The sequence below is a fragment of the Odontesthes bonariensis genome, chromosome 16 (genome assembly GCF_027942865.1).
Source record: "Odontesthes bonariensis isolate fOdoBon6 chromosome 16, fOdoBon6.hap1, whole genome shotgun sequence".
NCBI lineage: Eukaryota > Metazoa > Chordata > Actinopteri > Atheriniformes > Atherinopsidae > Odontesthes > Odontesthes bonariensis.
In genome coordinates this window covers 1,323,613-1,343,702 of record NC_134521.1, presented here as the reverse complement: position 1 = coordinate 1,343,702, position 20,090 = coordinate 1,323,613, and the positions used below count along the sequence as shown (strand labels likewise).

The 20,090-nt window shown below is 44.0% G+C and overlaps 1 protein-coding gene across 4 annotated transcripts in view; it reads left to right on the top strand.

Moving 5' to 3' along the window:
• Positions 1-4,182, top strand: part of nup98 (nucleoporin 98 and 96 precursor) — a 29,846-nt gene extending 25,664 nt beyond the window's left edge. For all 4 annotated transcript variants that reach the window (XM_075487273.1, XM_075487272.1, XM_075487270.1 and 1 more), the window contains 3 exons: positions 233-387; positions 1,803-1,914; positions 3,556-4,182. In XM_075487273.1, the coding sequence (XP_075343388.1) occupies positions 233-387; positions 1,803-1,914; positions 3,556-3,743 (455 nt within the window). In that variant the 3' untranslated portion in view covers positions 3,744-4,182. The remainder of the gene's footprint in view (positions 1-232; positions 388-1,802; positions 1,915-3,555) is intronic.
• Positions 4,183-20,090: the final 15,908 nt, after the last annotated feature.

Below are 20,090 nucleotides of genomic sequence, written 5' to 3'. Positions count from 1 at the left end.
AACTAGCCGGACTACCTTCATCAACACCAAAACGAGGCTGGAACTCTGCTCACAGGACGCAGCAGGGGGTAAGAAGATGTTCAGAAATGATGCTGCTGATATGGGATGTTACACAGCTTCATGTCAGAAGAGGCGAACTGTCCCTTTAATCATCTTGGTCAACATCTGTTCCCCCCGGCAGGAAGTCTGAGTTCTCGGTGCTGAAAGGACTCTTTGTTTGTTTCTCCCGCAGATTGCATCATCAACGATAACCACGACTACCTGCTGGAGTTCCTGGAGGGCCTGGCGGTCCCTGAGCACAGCGCCACCATCCAGGACTGGGACACAGCGGGGGGGGTTTACCTGGACTACATCAGGGTCATCAAGACCCTGCAGGACACCCAGCAGGTACCACAGCTGCTCCGCGGCGTAAAATGAAGCTTCGAAGTGTTCGTTTACAGGAGAGAAACCATGGAAACGTGAGACGGATCAGCCTCTGAGTTCAGTAACAGTTTAGAGACGCACATCCACCTTAAAGCAGCAGCAGCAGGTGGAGTCGATCTGTCGGGTTTCCTTCAGTTTAAATGCTAAGCTGTTAGCATTAGCTTCAACTAAGCTGTTAGCATTAGCTGCTTACAGGGATTACAGAACAGAACCGTTCACCTAGAAAGCTTCAGCTAAGCTGTTAGCGTTAGCTGCTGCTAAAGGAGAAAATAACTCCTTAGAAGCTGGTGTACGTCACTTTCATTAGCTAAGCTGTTAGCGTTAGCTGCTGCTAAAGGAGAAAATAACTCAATAAATAAACCAGGAGGAGTTCCAGCAGTCTTTAGCTAACTCTGCTGGAACATTAGCCTCAGATAGAGTTCATCCACAGTCTGTAGCTAACTCTGCTGGAACATTAGCCTCAGATAGAGTTTATCCACAGTCTGTAGCTAACTCTGCTGGAACATTAGCCTCAGATAGAGTTCATCCACAGTCTGTAGCTAACTCTGCTGGAACATTAGCCTCAGATAGAGTTCATCCACAGTCTGTAGCTAACTCTGCTGGAACATTAGCCTCAGATAGAGTTCATCCACAGTCTGGAGCTAACTCTGCTGGAACATTAGCCTCAGAGTTTATCCACAGTCTTTAGCTAACTCTGCTGGAACATTAGCCTCAGATAGAGTTTATCCACAGTCTTTAGCTAACTCTGCTGGAACATTAGCCTCAGATAGAGTTTATCCACAGTCTTTAGCTAACTCTGCTGGAACATTAGCCTCAGATAGAGTTCATCCACAGTCTGTAGCTAACTCTGCTGGAACATTAGCCTCAGATAGAGTTTATCCACAGTCTTTAGCTAACTCTGCTGGAACATTAGCCTCAGATAGAGTTCATCCACAGTCTTTAGCTAACTCTGCTGGAACATTAGCCTCAGATAGAGTTCATCCACAGTCTGTAGCTAACTCTGCTGGAACATTAGCCTCAGATAGAGTTCATCCACAGTCTTTAGCTAACTCTGCTGGAACATTAGCCTCAGATAGAGTTTATCCACTGGGCTCTGATATCCTCTGAGGCTGCTGCTGGATGGAAGATGCATGCTCCTCAGTGCAGCTGACAGCAGAACATTTCCACCAGAAGCTGGCTTCATCCGTCCAGCAGGGGGGATGTGAGAGGGCGGGGCTTAACAGAGAGGGCGGGGCCAATTTAAGGAGTGTTTTTGGGGAGTTTTACACCTGCTGGGGACCTCAGACGCCCTGATAGAGATGAGCTTTGTTTGCTCTTTGATGTTTAATAAAGTTTAAAGCACCAGAACAGGAAGTGAAAGTGGTCCTTTTCGTCCCCAGATGGAGAACGATGGTTACCAGCTGGAGCGCCTCTACACCGACGTCACGTCTCTGTGCAGCAGGATCGAGCTGCTGCCCTGCAGCACCGCCAGAGACCGCCTCGCCCAATCAGGTCAGAGCACCGCACACTCCTGTTACATCTGTCCTCTGATTGGCTGAAAGTCCATTCAGAACATCAGACCGCCAGAACTCTGTGACCACGAGGTTTAAACCTAGAACCAGAAATCGTGTCTGAGCAGTTCGGTCCAAGAGATTAAAAGCTGAGCTTCAACATAAAACAGGAAGTAAGAGGCTTTAAAGAAGCTAACAGATGTTAGCACAGCTGGATGTTAGCTAGAAAGCTAATAGCTGCTGTTTATCATTACCAGGAGGATGTTTGGGAGATAAATGTTTTTTAGGGCCGGGCAACAATTAAAATGTTTAATCTAATTAATCACATGATTTCCCTGATTAATCACGATTAATCGCATTTGTACGCAGAATCCAAAAATGAATCCAAAAGTAGTGTATAGCTTTTAGCATTTAGCTTTATTTTAAATGTGCTGCCATATGAATGAAAGTGCCATAACATTTGTTGTGCAAACACACTTTTAACATCAGCATCTTTCTGTAGTTTTTATGTAGAAGCCTCGCTCCACTGTCTGTTTCCTTGAATGACTTGCTGCTATCAGTTGTGTGTTTTGCCTTTAAGTGATATTTTAGACTGGAACTACTACGCTGAGAAGACAATTCAACTTGGCAGTGTTTACAGATGACTTTGGTTCTGTCGACTCCGCCGTCTGGAAGAACTTTAACATGAAAATGGCCGAGTAAAAGTTCCGTACCCTTCTCCATGTTTGGTGGATCCGCCGATTACTTTCTTTTCCTGTTCCACAGCAGACAGCAACAGACTTTTACAAAATAAAAGCCTGTGAGCAACAGACTTTTACAAAATAAAAGCCTGTGAGCTACAGACTTATAAAATAAAAGCCTGTGAGCAACAGACTTTTACAGAATAAAAGCCTGTGAGCAACAGACTTTTACAGAATAAAAGCCTGTGAGCAGCAGACTTTTACAAAATAAAATAAATGATAAAACAGCGGTTGTCTGTAGCGTAGTGGGCTGAGCAGGCGCCCCATGTACAGAGGCTATAGTCCTCGCTGCAGCTGGTCCCGGTTCGAGTCCCGCATCGGACGGCCCTGTGCTGCATGTTGTTCCCCCTCTCTCTCTGCCCCCTGCTTCCTGTCTCTCTGAACTTTCCATTAAGGGCACAAAAGCCCCCCCTTAAAAAAAAAAATTTAAAACAATAAATAAATAAAAACATGCGTTAATGCTATAATATTATATAATAATATATATGATATATTATATTTATCGGCAAGTTTATTTGTAATTCAACTACAAGTCGATTCAAAGTGCTTTACAGATACATTAAAACAGAAATAAAAAGAATGATTTAAATTTTAAACAAAAGAAAGAAATGAGAACAATGGATAAAATCAGAAGTTAAAATGTACGTGTATAGCGTTAAATAATTGACTCAGAGTTAACGCAATAATAATAATAATAATAATAGTAGTTGCTCAGCCCTAATGTTTTTATCTGAGGCTAAAAGTTGGATCATAATGTAACTTTTTCTCCTTTAAATGTAAAATGATTCTGATTAATCGATGATGTGTTGATTACCTGAATAACGGCGTGTAGAACCCTTCAGGTCTGTTTGCTTCTCCCTCGCTGTGACCTCACTAAGCCCCGCCCCTCTTCTCTCCTGCAGAGATGGCGAAGCGCGTGGCGAACATCCTGCGCGTGGTGCTGAGCCTGCAGCAGGGCGACGCCCTCAGCATCCCGCTGGCCCGGCTGGCGCCGCACGTGGGCCGCCTGCCGATGCCGGAGGACTACACGCTGGAGGAGCTGCGCGGCCTCACGCAGCTCTACCTGCGCCAGCTCATCGTCAGCCAATGAGAGCGCAGGACTCACGCAGCTCTACCTGCGCCAGCTCATCGTCAGCCAATGAGAGCGCAGGACTCATTAAACGTGTGAACGGGTGTCCGATTGTTTTATCTCCTCCAACATTGTGAGGGTCAGGTTGTTTGTGTCGACCGCGAGGTCGGCAGGAAGTGACACGTGAGGTTTCAGCTCAGTCGGCTTGAGCGTTGGCGCCCCCCCCCCCGACCGGAGGTCCGGACCCGCTGGGACGCCAGCAGAAGGAGGTCAGAACTCAGAGTCCAAAACCCCCAAATTAAGTTTGACCAAACGGAACCCGGCGGGTTCACCGTGCTTTGTGTCTGCAGCTCTTCTTGTTTTTCTTCTTCGTGGATTTTAGTTTGAGTAGAAGCAGCGTGACGGCGGCGTCTGTTAATATGTGAATAAAGACGATGGAGGCGGCTGGAGGAGAATGCGACTCGCAGAGTGTAAAATGGCTATTTTTCTACATTTCTGTCCCACAGCATGAAGTCTGAGCTTCAGGGAACGCCGGCTGTTTTTCTTCGTGTTTAATCTGAAGCATCGTGTTCAGAAACCTTCAGCTGAGCGGCGTGTGTGTGGCTAACATGGACGGATACGCTGTGTGTGTGTGTGTGTGTGTGTGTGTGTGTGTGTGTGTGTGAGTGAACGTGCGCTAATTTTCTGATGGTTTTTGTTGATAATGTCTTTTTAATAAAGTCTGGTAGAAATAAACCGTTTCTGTCCTCCTTCACTAAATATAAAGTCATGAACTGTCATCTATTTATCAAATCAAGTTTATTTGTAGCACATTTCATGTCCAAAACAGTTCAAAGTGCTTCACATAAAATAAAAGCGTTGCAGCAGGGAGTGGAAGAAGCATTAAAGGGACAGTTCGCCTCTTCTGACATGAAGCTGTGTAACATCCCATATCAGCAGCATCATTTCTGAACATCTTCTTACCCCCTGCTGCGTCCTGTGAGCAGAGTTCCAGCCTCGTTTTGGTGCTGATGAAGGTAGTCCGGCTAGTTGGCTGGGGTTTAAAAAATAAAGCGTCTTGCTTCTCAGAACAATATGCGTTCAACAGAGTAATACATTTGCATCACAGAATCGTTCTCTGGGAAAAAGTCAGACCTCACAATCTCTTGGCCCTATCCCTTGATATCAATGCGTCCAGCCACCTAGCGATAGCCGCACCTGTTACAGTGTTTACTGCTCGGTCTGCACAGTTTACATTGGATGCATTGATATCAAGGAAGGCAAAAATAGCGCCAAGCGATGTGAAGTCTGACTTTTTCCTGGAGAACCATTTTGCGATGCAAATGTATTACTCTGTTGAATGCATATTGTTCTGAGAAGCAAAACGCTTTATTTTTTAAACCCCAGCCAACTAGCCGGACTACCTTCATCAACACCAAAACGAGGCTGGAACTCTGCTCACAGGACGCAGCAGGGGGTAAGAAGATGTTCAGAAATGATGCTGCTGATATGGGATGTTACACAGCTTCATGTCAGAAGAGGCGAACTGTCCCTTTAAAAACACATAAAAGAGAGTCACGTGGGTACGCCGAGCAGGATGGCAGCTCTCTAAAAGGCTCTCGCCAGCCGTCACAATTTTTGTCGCACAATCCCAAAAAAGATTTGGTTGCGTGGTGCAATATTTTTTTTTGGATGATGACGATGTCAAAGTATTTCAAAGACATGAACCGCAAGTCTACTCGAAACAAGCTAACGTTAGCGGCTAACGAATCTGAAATGGAGGAAGACGGAGACAAAACTTTGAGTGGGGAACACGATGATATAACCCTGAAGAGTGTCTTTGCTGAAATCACTGAAGTGGTTGCCAAACTAACAGAAGTGGGTCTGATGTGTCCACCATAAAAGAATCGGAGCGGACTACAGGCAGAAGGGCGCATCTCTAAACCGGAGGATACGGCCAGGGCCGGACCAAGCCTTTAGGGGGCCTTAAGCAGAATTTAATTTGGGGCCCCCCTACCACCACCTCAGCTCCAGATGCCTCATTATTCCATAGGCTACACTGTTATGTGTGTAACGGACCCACAATCATTAGCATTATTTGTAATCATCTTACAGTATACAGGTGTCATTCTTGTTTTTAACCTTTAAAGGGATAGCAAACTCATAAATATGGTTTAATTAACTTCTAAATAAAGAGTGATGTATAAGTATGGCTCATTAATTTAACTATTTGAAAGTAACATCAGCAGGCTGGAGACTGCATTTATAGTAAACACGTTAAATAGTTTAATTTCTTTCAGATGTGGAATGCTGTGCAAAATGTTCAAAATCCAAATACAAAATAGAATCAAATGACATTCACATTATCTTACAGAAAAAAGTTGTAATCAAAATTAAATACTTAAATAATAAATACAATATTTAAATAATTTTGCCCAACGGTGGCAGCAGCCAACAGGAGGCATAAATTAACCTAGTATTAGTATTTTTGTCAAAAAATTTTTTTTTTTCTGGTGTAATACAATTTCGTTTAAATTATTCAATGTTATTTTAATTTCATGTATATATTTACTTTTTTATCACAACGTCTCGGTGCTCTCTGGGGCCCCCTGGTGGCGTGGGGGCCCTAAGCGACCGCGTAGTTGGCATATTCCTTGGATACGGCGCAGCAACAGGCAGCAGTGACATGGAGAAGAAGATGGTGGTGCTGTGGGACCGTGTACAATCACTCGAAAATCACGGTAAAAGAAACAATGTCATACTAGTTGGCTTGAGAGAAACTTACGGGACTAATGGCTCGCTTGATGCGTGCGTTAAAAAGTTACTGAGCGAAGCGCAGAGCATTAACCCCGAGGCTGAATAGCTTGGTTTCAGTCACGTGGTCGTAAGGGGGCGCGGTTTTCAGATGGTTGTCAGGAAGTAAATATGGCGACTACGTCTATGGAGGAAACCGTTCCAGAGAGTCCGTATTATAGAGATTTAGAGCCAGTTTCTAGAATACGATACAAACAATTAGTGAGTAAATATGTTAGGCGGGACCGTACCTCATGAAGATGAGTGAATTTTCTGGAGAATATAAGGATTTGCCGACCATCGAGGCTGTGGACATAACCAACTATCTGGTCCTTCAAACATCATGCTACACAAAACAACAAATGAAGGCTGACAAAAGTATGGAGGCGTACAATTTTTTTGTAAGCGGATGGGTCCACAACCTTGGTACTAAACGGCTCCACGACGGATATTGTTTGGTCTTCGTCAGGGTGAGTTATATTGTTGTTATATTATTTTATGTGTTAAGATGCAAGCAGTAACCCGGCTATACATGTAATGTAACCATAGCAACGCATCTTAACGACGACGTTAGCCTGACAGTCGTTTATGTTTCAAGGTAAACCTCTCAGAGAGCAAACGAAACCCCGCTGAAGACTTGGATAATTGCGAAGGAGGATGGGGATGTCATTGCAGCTCATTGTAATTGCATGGCAGGGTTAGTAATTTATGTAGGCTAAAAAAAAAGCTTGACTGTTCCATCGATGGCAGGACAACTATGAACAAGGTTGGGAAATCACTTCCATGCCCAAGAGTAGAGAGAGGGTCAGAAACTTATGCTAGGTTTTTTTTGATACCTTGAAGAAAACAGCACAAAACACGGGCATCTTGATTTTTTTACACAGCAGTTCTACGGGCAGACTTCACTTCCTGACATCCATCTGAATTTCGCGCGTTCGCGATGCAGCACTGTTACGTCACGAGAAACCAAGCTATTCGAGATCGAGCGCCTTCACCGAGTGGGGACACAAATGCCAAATGAGGATCGGTCACCTCGTGTGATCCGTTTCTTGAGACAATCAGCGCGAGAAAAAGTGCTGAGAGCTGTGGCGGCGAAGCGAGGGATCACCTGGGAGGAACACAAAATATCGATATTCCCCGACTTAAAGGGATAGTTCGCCTCTTCTGACATGAAGCTGTGTAACATCCCATATCAGCAGCATCATTTCTGAACATCTTCTTACCCCCTGCTGCGTCCTGTGAGCAGAGTTCCAGTCTCGTTTTGGTGCTGATGAAGGTAGTCCGGCTAGTTGGCTGGGGTTTAAAAAATAAAGCGTTTTGCTTCTCAAAACAATATGCGTTCATATACATTTGCATCACAGAATGGTTCTCCAGGAAAAAGTCAGACCTCACTTCGCTTGGCGCTATTTTTGCCTCCCTTGATATCAATGCGTCCAATGTAAACTGTGCAGACCGAAGAGCAGAGCGAGCAGTAAACACCGTAACAGGTGCGGCTATCGCTAGGTGGCTTGAAAATTAATTGGACCAAATCGGAGTCAATGACCATATCAGGCATATATAGTGTAGCCTGGCGACGCCATCCTACGTACTTCCGCCCAAAGATTTTGGCTCCGCACATAGTCTGGCCAAACCCCCCTACCTCGGTTCGCTCAGTGTTTTGCCAATCAGCAAACAGTTGCGAGTGGTGACGCAGAACTCACGCGCGGAGTCCATTGTAGTCCATATAATTGTAGTTCAACCGCAGCGGAAATAAACATGGCGACAGAAGAACGCCAGAAGCTATCCATGAAGTTGTCTCAACTCTGGAGAGCATTACACAATTAAAACGAGAGCAAGAGGAATGCCTCGTCAATTTTGTTAGTGGCAAGGATGTCGAAGCTCTCCTTCCAACTGGCTTTGGGAAAAGTTTGATTCATCAAATGGTACCGGGATAATGAAAGCGGATGTGGGAAGCGTGATTCGCGAGCTAGAGCCTCGCGAGAGTAAGCATGAACCTCGGCGCATAACCAACGTCATTTCTAAACATTATGATTGGTTAAGGGAACTCTGTTACTCCAATGAATTTAAGTTGCTGGGTAAGGTCCCGCCCTCCATGGAAACGGATTCCTCTTGGTTTTTCCCAGACTGTTTGACGGAGTCAACAGTCGGCTTTCGCCCAGGCTATATATAGTGGAAACATAATGGCAAAATTCGGTTTTAAGTGGATATCAAAAGGAATGAAATATTTGTGTATCAAACTGAGCAGAGAAGTAGAAGAAACGTCAGCGTTAAATTTGGAACCAATTTTACAAAACATAAAAGTGAATTTAGACAAATGGGGGAAACTGAAATTGACACTCTGGGGCAAAGTGAATGTAATCAAGATGATCATCTCACCACAGTTCAATTATCCTCTTATGATGTTGCCAGTCACAGTATCACCATGTATGTTCAAACAATATGACTTGATGGTTAAGCATTTTCTTTGGGAAGGGAAAAAACCTAGAATAAAATGATCTAAATTGTGTTTACCAAGAGATACAGGGGGGATGGGTTTACCTGACCCGAGACTGTACTATATTTCTTTTGAGATGACAAAAATTGCTTCACATTGGTCAGGACGAGATCACTTGGACTGGGCCTTATCTGGCCAATTCACTCCTATAGAATGCCTCTCTCAAATTTCGTGCAAAATTGACAACCCAATTATGTTACACTCAAAGGAAATCTGGATGAAGGCACATAAACTTTTTAAAATGTCAAGCTCTAAACAACTGTATTCTTCACTTTGGGCGAAATTCAGCCATTTGAATAGGAAAGGCACCAATCTACTGGAGGAATGGGCATGATCACAATATATCCACACTGGGCAATCTTTATCAGGATGGAGTGTTGATGTCATATAATGAAATGTCACAAAAAATACTCTCTGACGGGTAAAGCAGGGGCGTCGCACCCGTGGGGGTGGGGGTGTTTCAACACCCCCACTTTAACAGCAAGATGATTTCGCCCCCCACACATTTTCCAAAGGTAAACCCGTTTTCCCCATGGGTTATTTATATTAACGGTTTGCCCACCCTCATAGTGCACCAACATAAAATGTGTTTTAACCCATTGACGCCGCATGTTGCTTAGCGCAACATTGTTCATTTATCATTATTTTCAAGACGCATGCAGCATGTAATGCACAATAATTGGTTCAAATACACATGAGGTGGGTGTTTTCGATTAGCCTGTTCTGCAATAGTGCGTTTGTAGCTAATTTGACAGCTCGGCTACAATGGCTGCGGTTAACGAGACATACTGTGACAGCGATGGAAGTGATGTGGAGTTGGCGCGGCCACACACCATCCAACTCGAAGTGGAGCCCCGTGTCAAAGCAGGAGATGAAATCTTTCAGCGGTCTCTGCCTAACTTTTGGAATAATCAAACTACCAACTCGCCGGGATTAGGCTACTGGAGGCAGAGCAAGTGGCTGTATCAGACAAATGTCGCCCGAGTGATGGCACGAGATCGTTTCGACATGATGTAATTATTTATTCTTGCGCTGCATTCTGACGACTTCTCATTCTTATTTGAGTGGCGTTGCCCTTATGGAAAAAAAAAGAGAGCCCGGTGCGAATTACTGCAGTATGACAACTATGATGTTTTAGAAGTCGTGTCACTGAAGTATACAGTATAACTGCACAATGCAAGATATATTGCAGGTTTTTTTTTATCATTCATTATTATTGCTGATATTATGATTATGATTTAGTTATAGTATAGTAACAGTATAGTAATAGTAGTATAATAAATAGCAGCATTGGGTATTATCCTGAATCATAAAGCAAAACTACATGAACCAAATGTCCAACATTGATTAAAAAAAAAAGTAATACAATCCACCCAGCGAAATTTTTTTTTATTTTTCTTAGGTGTTTTCAATTAATTGTTTTTAGTTAAAAAAAAACCTCAGGCATTGGGGACCTTTTCTAAAAACTGGCTTAGGCATTGAGCAGCCTTTTTTGCAGGTGCTTTAGGCGCCAATGGGTTAAAGACTCTGTACTCTCTTTAGAATAATTCCATCCAGATTTGAGCAGTCTAACTATTGTAGTTTCCATACCAGACCGAGTTTAGGTAGCCTAGAAATCTAGACGCCCCTAGCGGCCGCAAATGGAATTCGCTCCGGGGCGAGTCTAGTCGCTTGTGGTCGTTTTGCGAGGTTCCAAATCAAAACTTAATCGAGCCAATCAAATCGTGAGGAGCGGGGTCGGAGGCCGGGCTACCTGGTGACGACAGAGGTGCGACGTTTCAGTGTGTAGTTCCAGAGAGAGAGCGTATAGTTATTGTATCTGTCTTTGTTTCTGTACTTGTCTGTTTTATATTTAATAAAAAGACAAAAAAAAAAATAATAATTCCAGAGAGAGGTAAACAATGGCGAACAGGCTTTCCCCAGTCGATTGCGAGCATGATGTACCGAAGACGGCGGGCCGATCTTCGTCTCAGAGCTGACAAAACTCTCCGGTAAGGCATTTGAACGGTCAAATTCCGTTAACGGGACGATTAACGGGATTTTATCAGATTTTCAACACGTTGGGGGTCTAAACGACTACTTTCTCGCCTGAAAATATTTCAAATGTTGCTAAAGTTTACAGAGTTTAGAGCTTAAGAGAAATCAGCTTTTCAGGCCATAGACTACAAACCACAATGTACATTCCGTCGCGTTGACTACGTAAAAGTTCTTCATCGCTCTGATTGGTTGTTGCGCCATCCTATTGCGTGGCGTTGAACTTGACAGACAGCCATTTATCCCGCCCACACTGCTATCCAGCGTCACTAGACCCCTGTACAGCTTTTTGCTGTACGGGTCTGGCTTGCTAGGCTAGAGTTTAGGGTGATGAGAATACAAAAAAATGCAGTAAAATGGCCCTGTTCTGCATTTTCACAAATCAGAAAAAGGTTTCACAAATCCCAAACAAGGTTTTAATGAATCTATAGCCTCTTTAGAATAATTCCATCCAGATTTGAGCAGTGTAACTATTGTAGTTTCCATACAGGACCGAGTTTAGGGCGATCAAAATGCAAAAATGCAGTGAAATGGCCCTTTACGCCCATCCATTTAATTTGCGAATCGGATGCCAACTTCAGCGTCGTGTCTCTGGGCTTGATGTGGCGCTCGTGTGCCCCCCCTGGAACACCCCCACATTTAAAAATCACTGCTCCACCCCTGGGGTAAAGGACACTTTTGGAAATATCTTCAGATAAGTAACTGCCCCGGTCTTCAGGTGCCAATCCCATTCTGGACTTTCTGAATCTCCCACCCAATCATCATCGAGCCTCAACACTCTACAGGAGAACCAGCTCAGCACTCATTAGCCCCTTTCACACTGCGACCCGCTACCTTAGCGGGTCCAAATTGCACCTTCGACCCGCGTCGAGCAATGTGAACGCTTCGCGTGTTGGTGACCCGTGTCGCCTGAAGCCGAGTTCAGGGGGCGTGGCCTAGTGGCAGAGCGTCACACGAAACACATAAAATGCTGGGCGTGCACAATGACGTAGGCACAAGCCATGCGCCGGAGGTAGGGTTAAATACACCTGTCTGCATCAAATTTTTCAAACAAACGATGGCGGGACACCTTGAGAACTCGTTTTTGGAATGCAGTTCATGGAGATGTTACTTTACGGTGCGTCTTGCTGCGTGGGAAACCGCGCTCTCCCATCTTTCTCTTCAGCCCTTCCAGCAGAGGTCCATCCTTCACCGTCCCCGACATGTGGCGGTAAATAACGTCCTCTGCTCGGGGGCTGAGGAGCTCGCGGACCTCCTTGTCTCCCCAGTTGGCCATATTAAAAAATGTCTCCAACTTGCAGAGTAGAACTTGAAGTGAAACTTGTCCTCACCTGTCGCTGTTGTTCTGAATCAGCTGTCCATTCTGTCTTTTAAACTCCTCACGTCACGCCCACGTCCAACCTGCGTCGATTGCGTTCACATCAAACTCGGCTCGGCAAAAAGACTAGGGTCCGACGCGGGTCGAAAGGCGAGTCGAGTTGACGCGGCAGCCCGGGTCGGCAGTGTGAACGCAACAGCGGACACGCTAAATTCGCGGATTAAACGCGGGTTATTCCTCAGTGTGAAAGGGGCTAGTGATGGCAGGAAAGCTTTGAAACTTTTATGGGAAAAGGACTTTGGAATTGTGTTAAGCCATTTAAGCCGGGAAAGCATTGCCGCATTTCTACCTTTAAAGCCGGGAAAGCGTACACGTCTTTTTCAGACGGGAGCGATTGTGAGGAGTTTCTTGGCTTTGATGATGCTGATGAACGTGCTGACCCAATTGATGCAGATTTATGGCTGGCACATATGTTTGAGGATGATTTTGAAGGGTTTGAATGTGAGTGGAAGACTGACAATTACCACCGTAATCGACGGAGAGATTTCAACCGCACACCAACGGTGAAAGTGGATTCACCTGCAGATGCCACACCGTTGCAGGCATTTAATCATATTTTTACTGAGGAGCTTTGGGCGCATCTCGTTTCCGAGACGAATAGATACAGTGACCAGGTACTTCAGACTCCAGCTCGAGCAAAGATGGCAAGGTGGTCACACGTAACTGTGCCGGAGATGGAAACGTTTATTGGAATGTATATGGGCTCCTTGTGCTGCCAGTACGAAGAGATTACTGGCGATAAAATAAATAGATAAATAAATAATTTAAATATAAAATTTTATTTTATTTTATTTTATTACCATTTTCTAATTGAAAATAGTGCTGTTCCTGCACTGCACTTTTTACATTTTCTATTTTCGTGAAGGTGTATGTAAATAAACTCAATTTCCAAAGAAAGCCACAGGTGTAAACTCTCAAATACTTTTTGAATTTTGTTTCTATCTGCTACAGAGGCTGAGAAATCAATCATTTAGTAGGCGTTGACACAATTGCTGAATTTCCAGAAACACTTCAGGTTTTAGGGGGTCTTTCTGAAATCGCCCATAGGTTTTACAGGCATTCTTTCCAGGCGTTTTAGGCCTAAATGGGTTAAGACAGTGGTTCCCAAACTTTTTTGGCCTGAGTACCCCCTCACACATACAACGCGTGCGATGATTCTCCAAAAGTAGAGCAACACAGTGGTTATTACATGGAGAAGCAGCATTTAGCTGTTATGCTGCAAACAAGTGGAACAAACTGCCAGTGGAGATTAAACTTTCACCAAATGGAGACATTTTTAAATCCAGGTTAAAAACATTTCTGTTCTCATGTGTCTATGCATGAAATCTGCACGCTATCTTTGAACTTATCTGGACTGTTGCTGGTTTTTAAATTCATTTAAATGATTTTATTTGTTTCTCTTTATATTATTTTATGTATTTTAATGCTTCTTCCACTCCCTGCTGCAATGCTTTTATTGTATGTAAAGCACTTTGAATTGTTTGTACATGAAATGTGCTATACAAATAAATTTGATTTAGATTTTTTTTTTTGATACATGAACATCATTTTATTTAATATCCTTAAAGGGGAACTGCGGTATTTTCAACATTAAGCCTCTTTTCTGAGTCGTCTGCAATGTTTTAGAACCCCCCTCACCGCTTTTTTGATGTTTACTGCTGTCTCCGGTATTTGCCTAATTTTGATTCTTCTCAACCTGCTTCAGAATGGCAAGGATGGTGCATGTCCAGAAAGGTCCGTAAAAGCACCATAAACGTCCGTTTTCAAAATCATCAACTCACCGGAGTGGTTACTGGTGTGCACTGGTAATACATATCAAATTTCGTTGTGAAAAGTTGCTTCTGTCGTGTTTTATTTGGCAGCTCGTTCATGCTCGAACTATTTTCTTAGCGGTGGCGGAGTAATATCAACGAACATCCAGTACAAAATGTCATCATCATGGGATCATTTCTGGTCATATATCACAATAAATAGTTATTGGATTGGAAAATAAGCCTAAAAAAATGTTAAATATGTGTTGAATATATTGTTACTGGTACCTGAGAGGTGTATTTAATGATGTATGCTTTTTTTTTTTTTTTTTTTTTTTGTTGTTTTTTGTTTGTTTTGTTTTTTGATGGGTTTTTTTGGACATGCATAGCTACACTTGGTTTTTCATGTGGCAGACTTTTTCTTTTCATCTTCAAAATGTAAACATGTGATCTGTGATACTGTATTTGTGAGGGACCAAGCTTAATTAAGGACAAAGGTATTCAAAAAATGAGAAACAATTTCAATTTAACAGTTACAAAAAATGAATAAATCCAAAAAAAGTCAAATATGAATAACAATTAAATCATACAAAAACATATTTGGGCCCAACTAAAATGAGGTCAACTAATTGAACACTAACACAACCAAAAACTGACCTCCAAACAAAGAACCAAAGGCTGCTTAAATAGGGACGGAGTAACCCAAATCTGCCCCATGAGGGAGCATAATAAAGGGGAAAAGTTACAAAATTACCTACAGCAAAATATAAAACAAATAAAGCAAAACTAACTTTAACTAATAAGTGAATGTTAAAGTGACAAAATTAAGAAACTAAGGCCAAATTTAACAAATAAAGTTCCCCTCCCCAGTCTTTTAGAAAGAGTGGTATGTTCCAGGCTTCCTCCTCCAGCTGATCTCAATTTGCAGCAGAAGAACAAGTGTAAGTAAATCATTCAAATGATCTAAAATGCAAATATAGAATAAATAAATACTAACACGATGTGGTGGTGGTAAGAGCGTCCACCACAGTATTGTACCAACTAAGGCCATATTTACACATAGCCGGATATTTAGAGAAACGGATATTTCCCCCCCTCCGTTTTCAATAATAACATCGTGCACACAACATCGTTTTCAAAAAACTTGTCATTTACATCAACCCGCATAAATACGCCGTCAAGCTCCATAATAACTATGCCAAACCTATTGGCGGCAGTGTAGAGAAAGGAATAAAGCCATGCAAGCCAATCAAAATCCTCAGAATGAGGCCAAACCGCAGGAAAATATCTGCGTCTTCCTATCGTGTAAACGGGGCCTAAAACACTAATAACTATTTGAATTAAAAAAATATATATATATAAAGTGATGAGTGAAATTCAGAAGTTCCAACTCGGTCCTGTATGGAAACTACAATAGTTACACTGCTCAAGTCTGGATGGAATTATTCTAAAGAGGGTACAGAGTCTTTAAAACACATTTTATCATTTGTTAAAACTTTATTTGGTCATTGAAAATTCAAAAAGGTGAAATCATCTTGCTGTAAAAGTGGGGGTGTCGAAACACCCCCATCCCCCACGGGTGCGACGCCCCCCACTGAGCCGGCTCTCCTCACCAGTCTGTCCGGTCGGGCAGAGTCCCTCTTCCTGCTGCTGCCTCCCCAGCAGACTACAGCGTAGAAGAGGACGCAGGCCACCACAGACCGGTAGAACAGCTGCAGCAGATTTTTGCAGATGTTGAAGGACCCCGGCCTTCTCAGGACTCTGTCCTTTCCTGTGTACAGAGTCTATGTTTGCTGTCCAGTCCAACCTGTCGTCCAGCTGCAGCCCCAGATATTTTTTTTTGTAATTTTTTATTTTGTTTGGAAAAGGCATTTACAAGCAAGTATCAGCACAGAAATATAACATCACTGATTTCCATAGACCCATTCCATTTTTCCATTTTCCCCCACTCAGTTGTGCATTACTTAGACTTAGATCCTCCCGCGCTCGAGAGCGCATTGGGCGGCAAGCTGTTTCCATTGATGTCTGTCCTTGGTGATCACCACCGTGTTCGGGTCGATGCCTTGTACTTTCAGGTCTTTCTCAAATGATCGTCTCCACGTCAGTTTGGGTCTGCCTTTCTTTCTGTTTCCTTGTGGTTTCCAGCTGAAGGCAATCTTTGGTAGCCTTTGTGTTTCCATTCTCAGTACATGTCCCGCAAACTTGAGCTTCCTTAGCTTGATTGTTTGACTCATGGGTATGGTATGTGTCCTGCGATAGACTTCTGCGTTTGTAATCTGATCCCGGTATGTAATCTTCAGTATCTTTCGCAGGCATCTTTGTTGGAATGCATCCAATTTCTTGGCCATCTTTACTGACACCTTCCACGTCTCACTGGCATACAAGGCTGTGGGGATAACCACTGCTTGCAGCAGTCTGACCTTAAGATTCGTGGATATGGATTTACTTTCCCATATTGATTGCATTCTTCTGAGTGTTGACGCTGCCTTACCGATGCGGGTGGTAATATCTGCGTCTAAGTTGCCATCGTCGGTTATGACACTTCCAAGGTAGACAAATTTCTGTACCTTCTCGACCGATGATTGATCTATTGTTATCTGTATGTTTGGTTCTGTGTGCCCAACCTGCATAACCTTTGTCTTCCCTACGTTTATTTTCAAACCAATCCTTTTAGCATTTTCTTGTAGGGCTTGTTGTGCATACAGGTGATCAAAAGAGTCTGCAGGAGTCAGAGTTTGTGTGGTATAAGGTAGTCCTCCTGGTCCTTCGTGAACCTCCATATTCATAATCCTGGAAACGTGTTGTTGTATAGTCCATTCGATATAGAAGGTTTAGTACATTCAGACAGACACGCACACCCACACATTCGACCCTCCCTTTTTCCCACATGTTTACAGCCTGCATGACTGGGGTTATCATTTGGTAAACATCAGACTAACAGTCTTAATAAGACAACTATATAGAGTTTAGTGAGGGAGCCTACTTATTTTGATTTTCACCCAGGGGATGGTGGTAAATGAAGGGATAAATACTTCATATAAAGTCTGCTCGAGTTGGAGTTATGAATTCAATCCATTTTTCCCAAATTTGGTCAAACTTATCTTTTTGGGTCCTCAAACGGTAGGTCTACTTTTCCATCTTGAATATTTCCAGAATTGTTCCGTGCCAATCATTAACTGTAGGTGGTGTTGGATTTAACCACTTTCTGGTGATGGATTTTTTACTGAAGCAGCTTTATGTCCTTCCTTAGTGTCACACACACAACACCACCCAGAAACAGATTTTCAAGCTTGAAGGGAACTTGACACTTAAACACTGTATTTAATGTGTTGTGGATGCCACTCCAGTATTGGTTCAATTTGGGGCATCCCCAGAACACATGAAAATGGTTTGCCTCTGAAGAACCACATTTTCTCCAGCAGTTTGAGTTTGTATCCGCCCCAGATGTTTATACGTCCTGACCACCTCCACATCGACCCCCTCCATGGACACAGGTTGGAGCTGTGGTTTCTTTCTTCTGAAGTCCACCGCCATCTCCTTGGTCTCGGAGGTGTTCAGCTGTAGGCGGTTGGACTTGCACCACCCCACAAAGTCCTCCACCAGGCTCCTGTACTCCCCCTCCCGTCCGTCCTCGATACTGCCAACTATCGTCATCAACAGAGAAGCAGTGTACAGGAGGGGCCAGAGCCGTCTCTTCTTCCTGAGACGCTCAGGTCCTGCAGTGATATGATGTGCATGTTTTATCACACTATCACTGAGAGTGCACTGTTCTATGCTGCTGTCTGCTGGGGGAGTTGCACTACAAACAGAAGCTGTAGGCGCCTGGACAAACTGGTGAAACTGGTTCTGTTGTAGGCAGAAGGCTGGACCCTCTCGGTGCTGTGGTGGGGCAACGGATGAGGAGGAAGTTAGATTCTGTTCCGGAGAATAAGCCATAAGGCTTTATAACAGGGACTGCTGAGTTCTTCTCAAATTGATTGATTGATTTTTATTTATTTGTTTATTTTGTCATTTAGTCATTTATTATTATTTAGTTAGTAGTGGTATTATTATTGTTGTTTTATTGTTGTTAATACAATCATTGTAAATATTTAAAAAAATGTTGAGCTAATTGGCGAATTTGAATTTCCCCCATTGGGGGATGAATAAAGTATTTTTCTATTTCTATTCTATCTATCTGAGTATTTCTGCGTGTGGCAGAGCCCAGAGTTGTACTGGAAGTCAGATGTGTTCGAGGTGAAGAGGAGGGGAGCGAGCACAATGCCCTGTGGTGCTCCGGTGCTGCTAACCACAGTGAAGGTGAAGAGGAGGGGAGCGAGCACAGTGCCCTGTGGTGCTCCGGTGCTACTAACCACAGTGAAGGTGAAGAGGAGGGGAGCGAGCACAGTGCCCTGTGGTGCTCCGGTGCTGCTAACCACAGTGAAGGTGAAGAGGAGGGGAGCGAGCACAGTGCCCTGTGGTGCTCCGGTGCTGCTAACCACAGTGAAGGTGAAGAGGAGGGGAGCGAGCACACTGCCCTGTGGTGCTCCGGTGCTGCTAACCACAGTGAAGGTGAAGAGGAGGGGAGCGAGCACACTGCCCTGTGGTGCTCCGGTGCTGCTAACCACAGTGAAGGTGAAGAGGAGGGGAGCGAGCACACTGCCCTGTGGTGCTCCGGTGCTGCTAACCACAGTGAAGGTGAAGAGGAGGGGAGCGAGCACACTGCCCTGTGGTGCTCCGGTGCTGCTAACCACAGTGAAGGTGAAGAGGAGGGGAGCGAGCACAGTGCCCTGTGGTGCTCCGGTGCTGCTAACCACAGTGAAGGTGAAGAGGAGGGGAGCGAGCACACTGCCCTGTGGTGCTCCGGTGCTGCTAACCACAGTGAAGGTGAAGAGGAGGGGAGCGAGCACACTGCCCTGTGGTGCTCCGGTGCTGCTAACCACAGTGAAGGTGAAGAGGAGGGGAGCGAGCACACTGCCCTGTGGTGCTCCGATGCTGCTAACCACAGTGAAGGTGAAGAGGAGGGGAGCGAGCACACTGCCCTGTGGTGCTCCGGTGCTGCTAACCACAGTGAAGGTGAAGAGGAGGGGAGCGAGCACACTGCCCTGTGGTGCTCCGGTGCTGCTAACTGTAGTGTCTGACGTGCAGCTCTTCAGTCTGACGTACTGCGGTCTCTCTGTGAGGTAGTCTGTGATCCATCTCACCAGGTGTAAGTCCTCTTTCTTGGTAAGTGACCAACAATCAAAGTAAGGAAAAACATGGTGAAATTATTCGAGAAAAAGCTTTTTAAAAAGTTCCACTTAAGCTTGAATAAATCCTCTCACCTGTTACAGTTTTTCTCAGTCGCTTTTGGACAATTCTCAGATCAGAGTTGCAATTCTCAAAACTACGTGTTCAATTGTCACATCATTGTGTCACTTGTGCACATCAAACAAGCAGTTTCTCATTTCTTTCAGCAAGTTGCCAATGCTTTGGCACATCCATGCACATGATTATGTACAATTCTCTGCTGTTTCCTACATTATCAATTGCTTTTGTCATCTTGATCAAAATGTATTGTACAGGTCTCTGTTGAATAGTCTCACCCCCCCACAACATTAAGGCATTAGTTCATCGTATAGGTCTTTACATGCAAAATGGTTGAACAAGTTGTCATAATATGTCAAGCATATTTCTATACATTTCCATCAGACTTTTGTTCAAAATCTGTCCTGAATTGGTAAATTGCTCCCAGGTGAATGTTGACTTTCTCTAACGACCAATCAACTGACAAATATATATATAGCTGGAGCACAACACAATGTTTCAATGTCTGACAATGGAAGGAATTAGACAGGGCCAACAGCCAAGAGGAAGAGGAAGAGGAAGAGGAAGAGGAAGAGGAAGAGGAAGAGGAAGAGGAAGAGGAGTGAGGTTGCGTGGCGGAGGAGTTGGGAGGCAGAACAGAGGAAGAGGCAGAG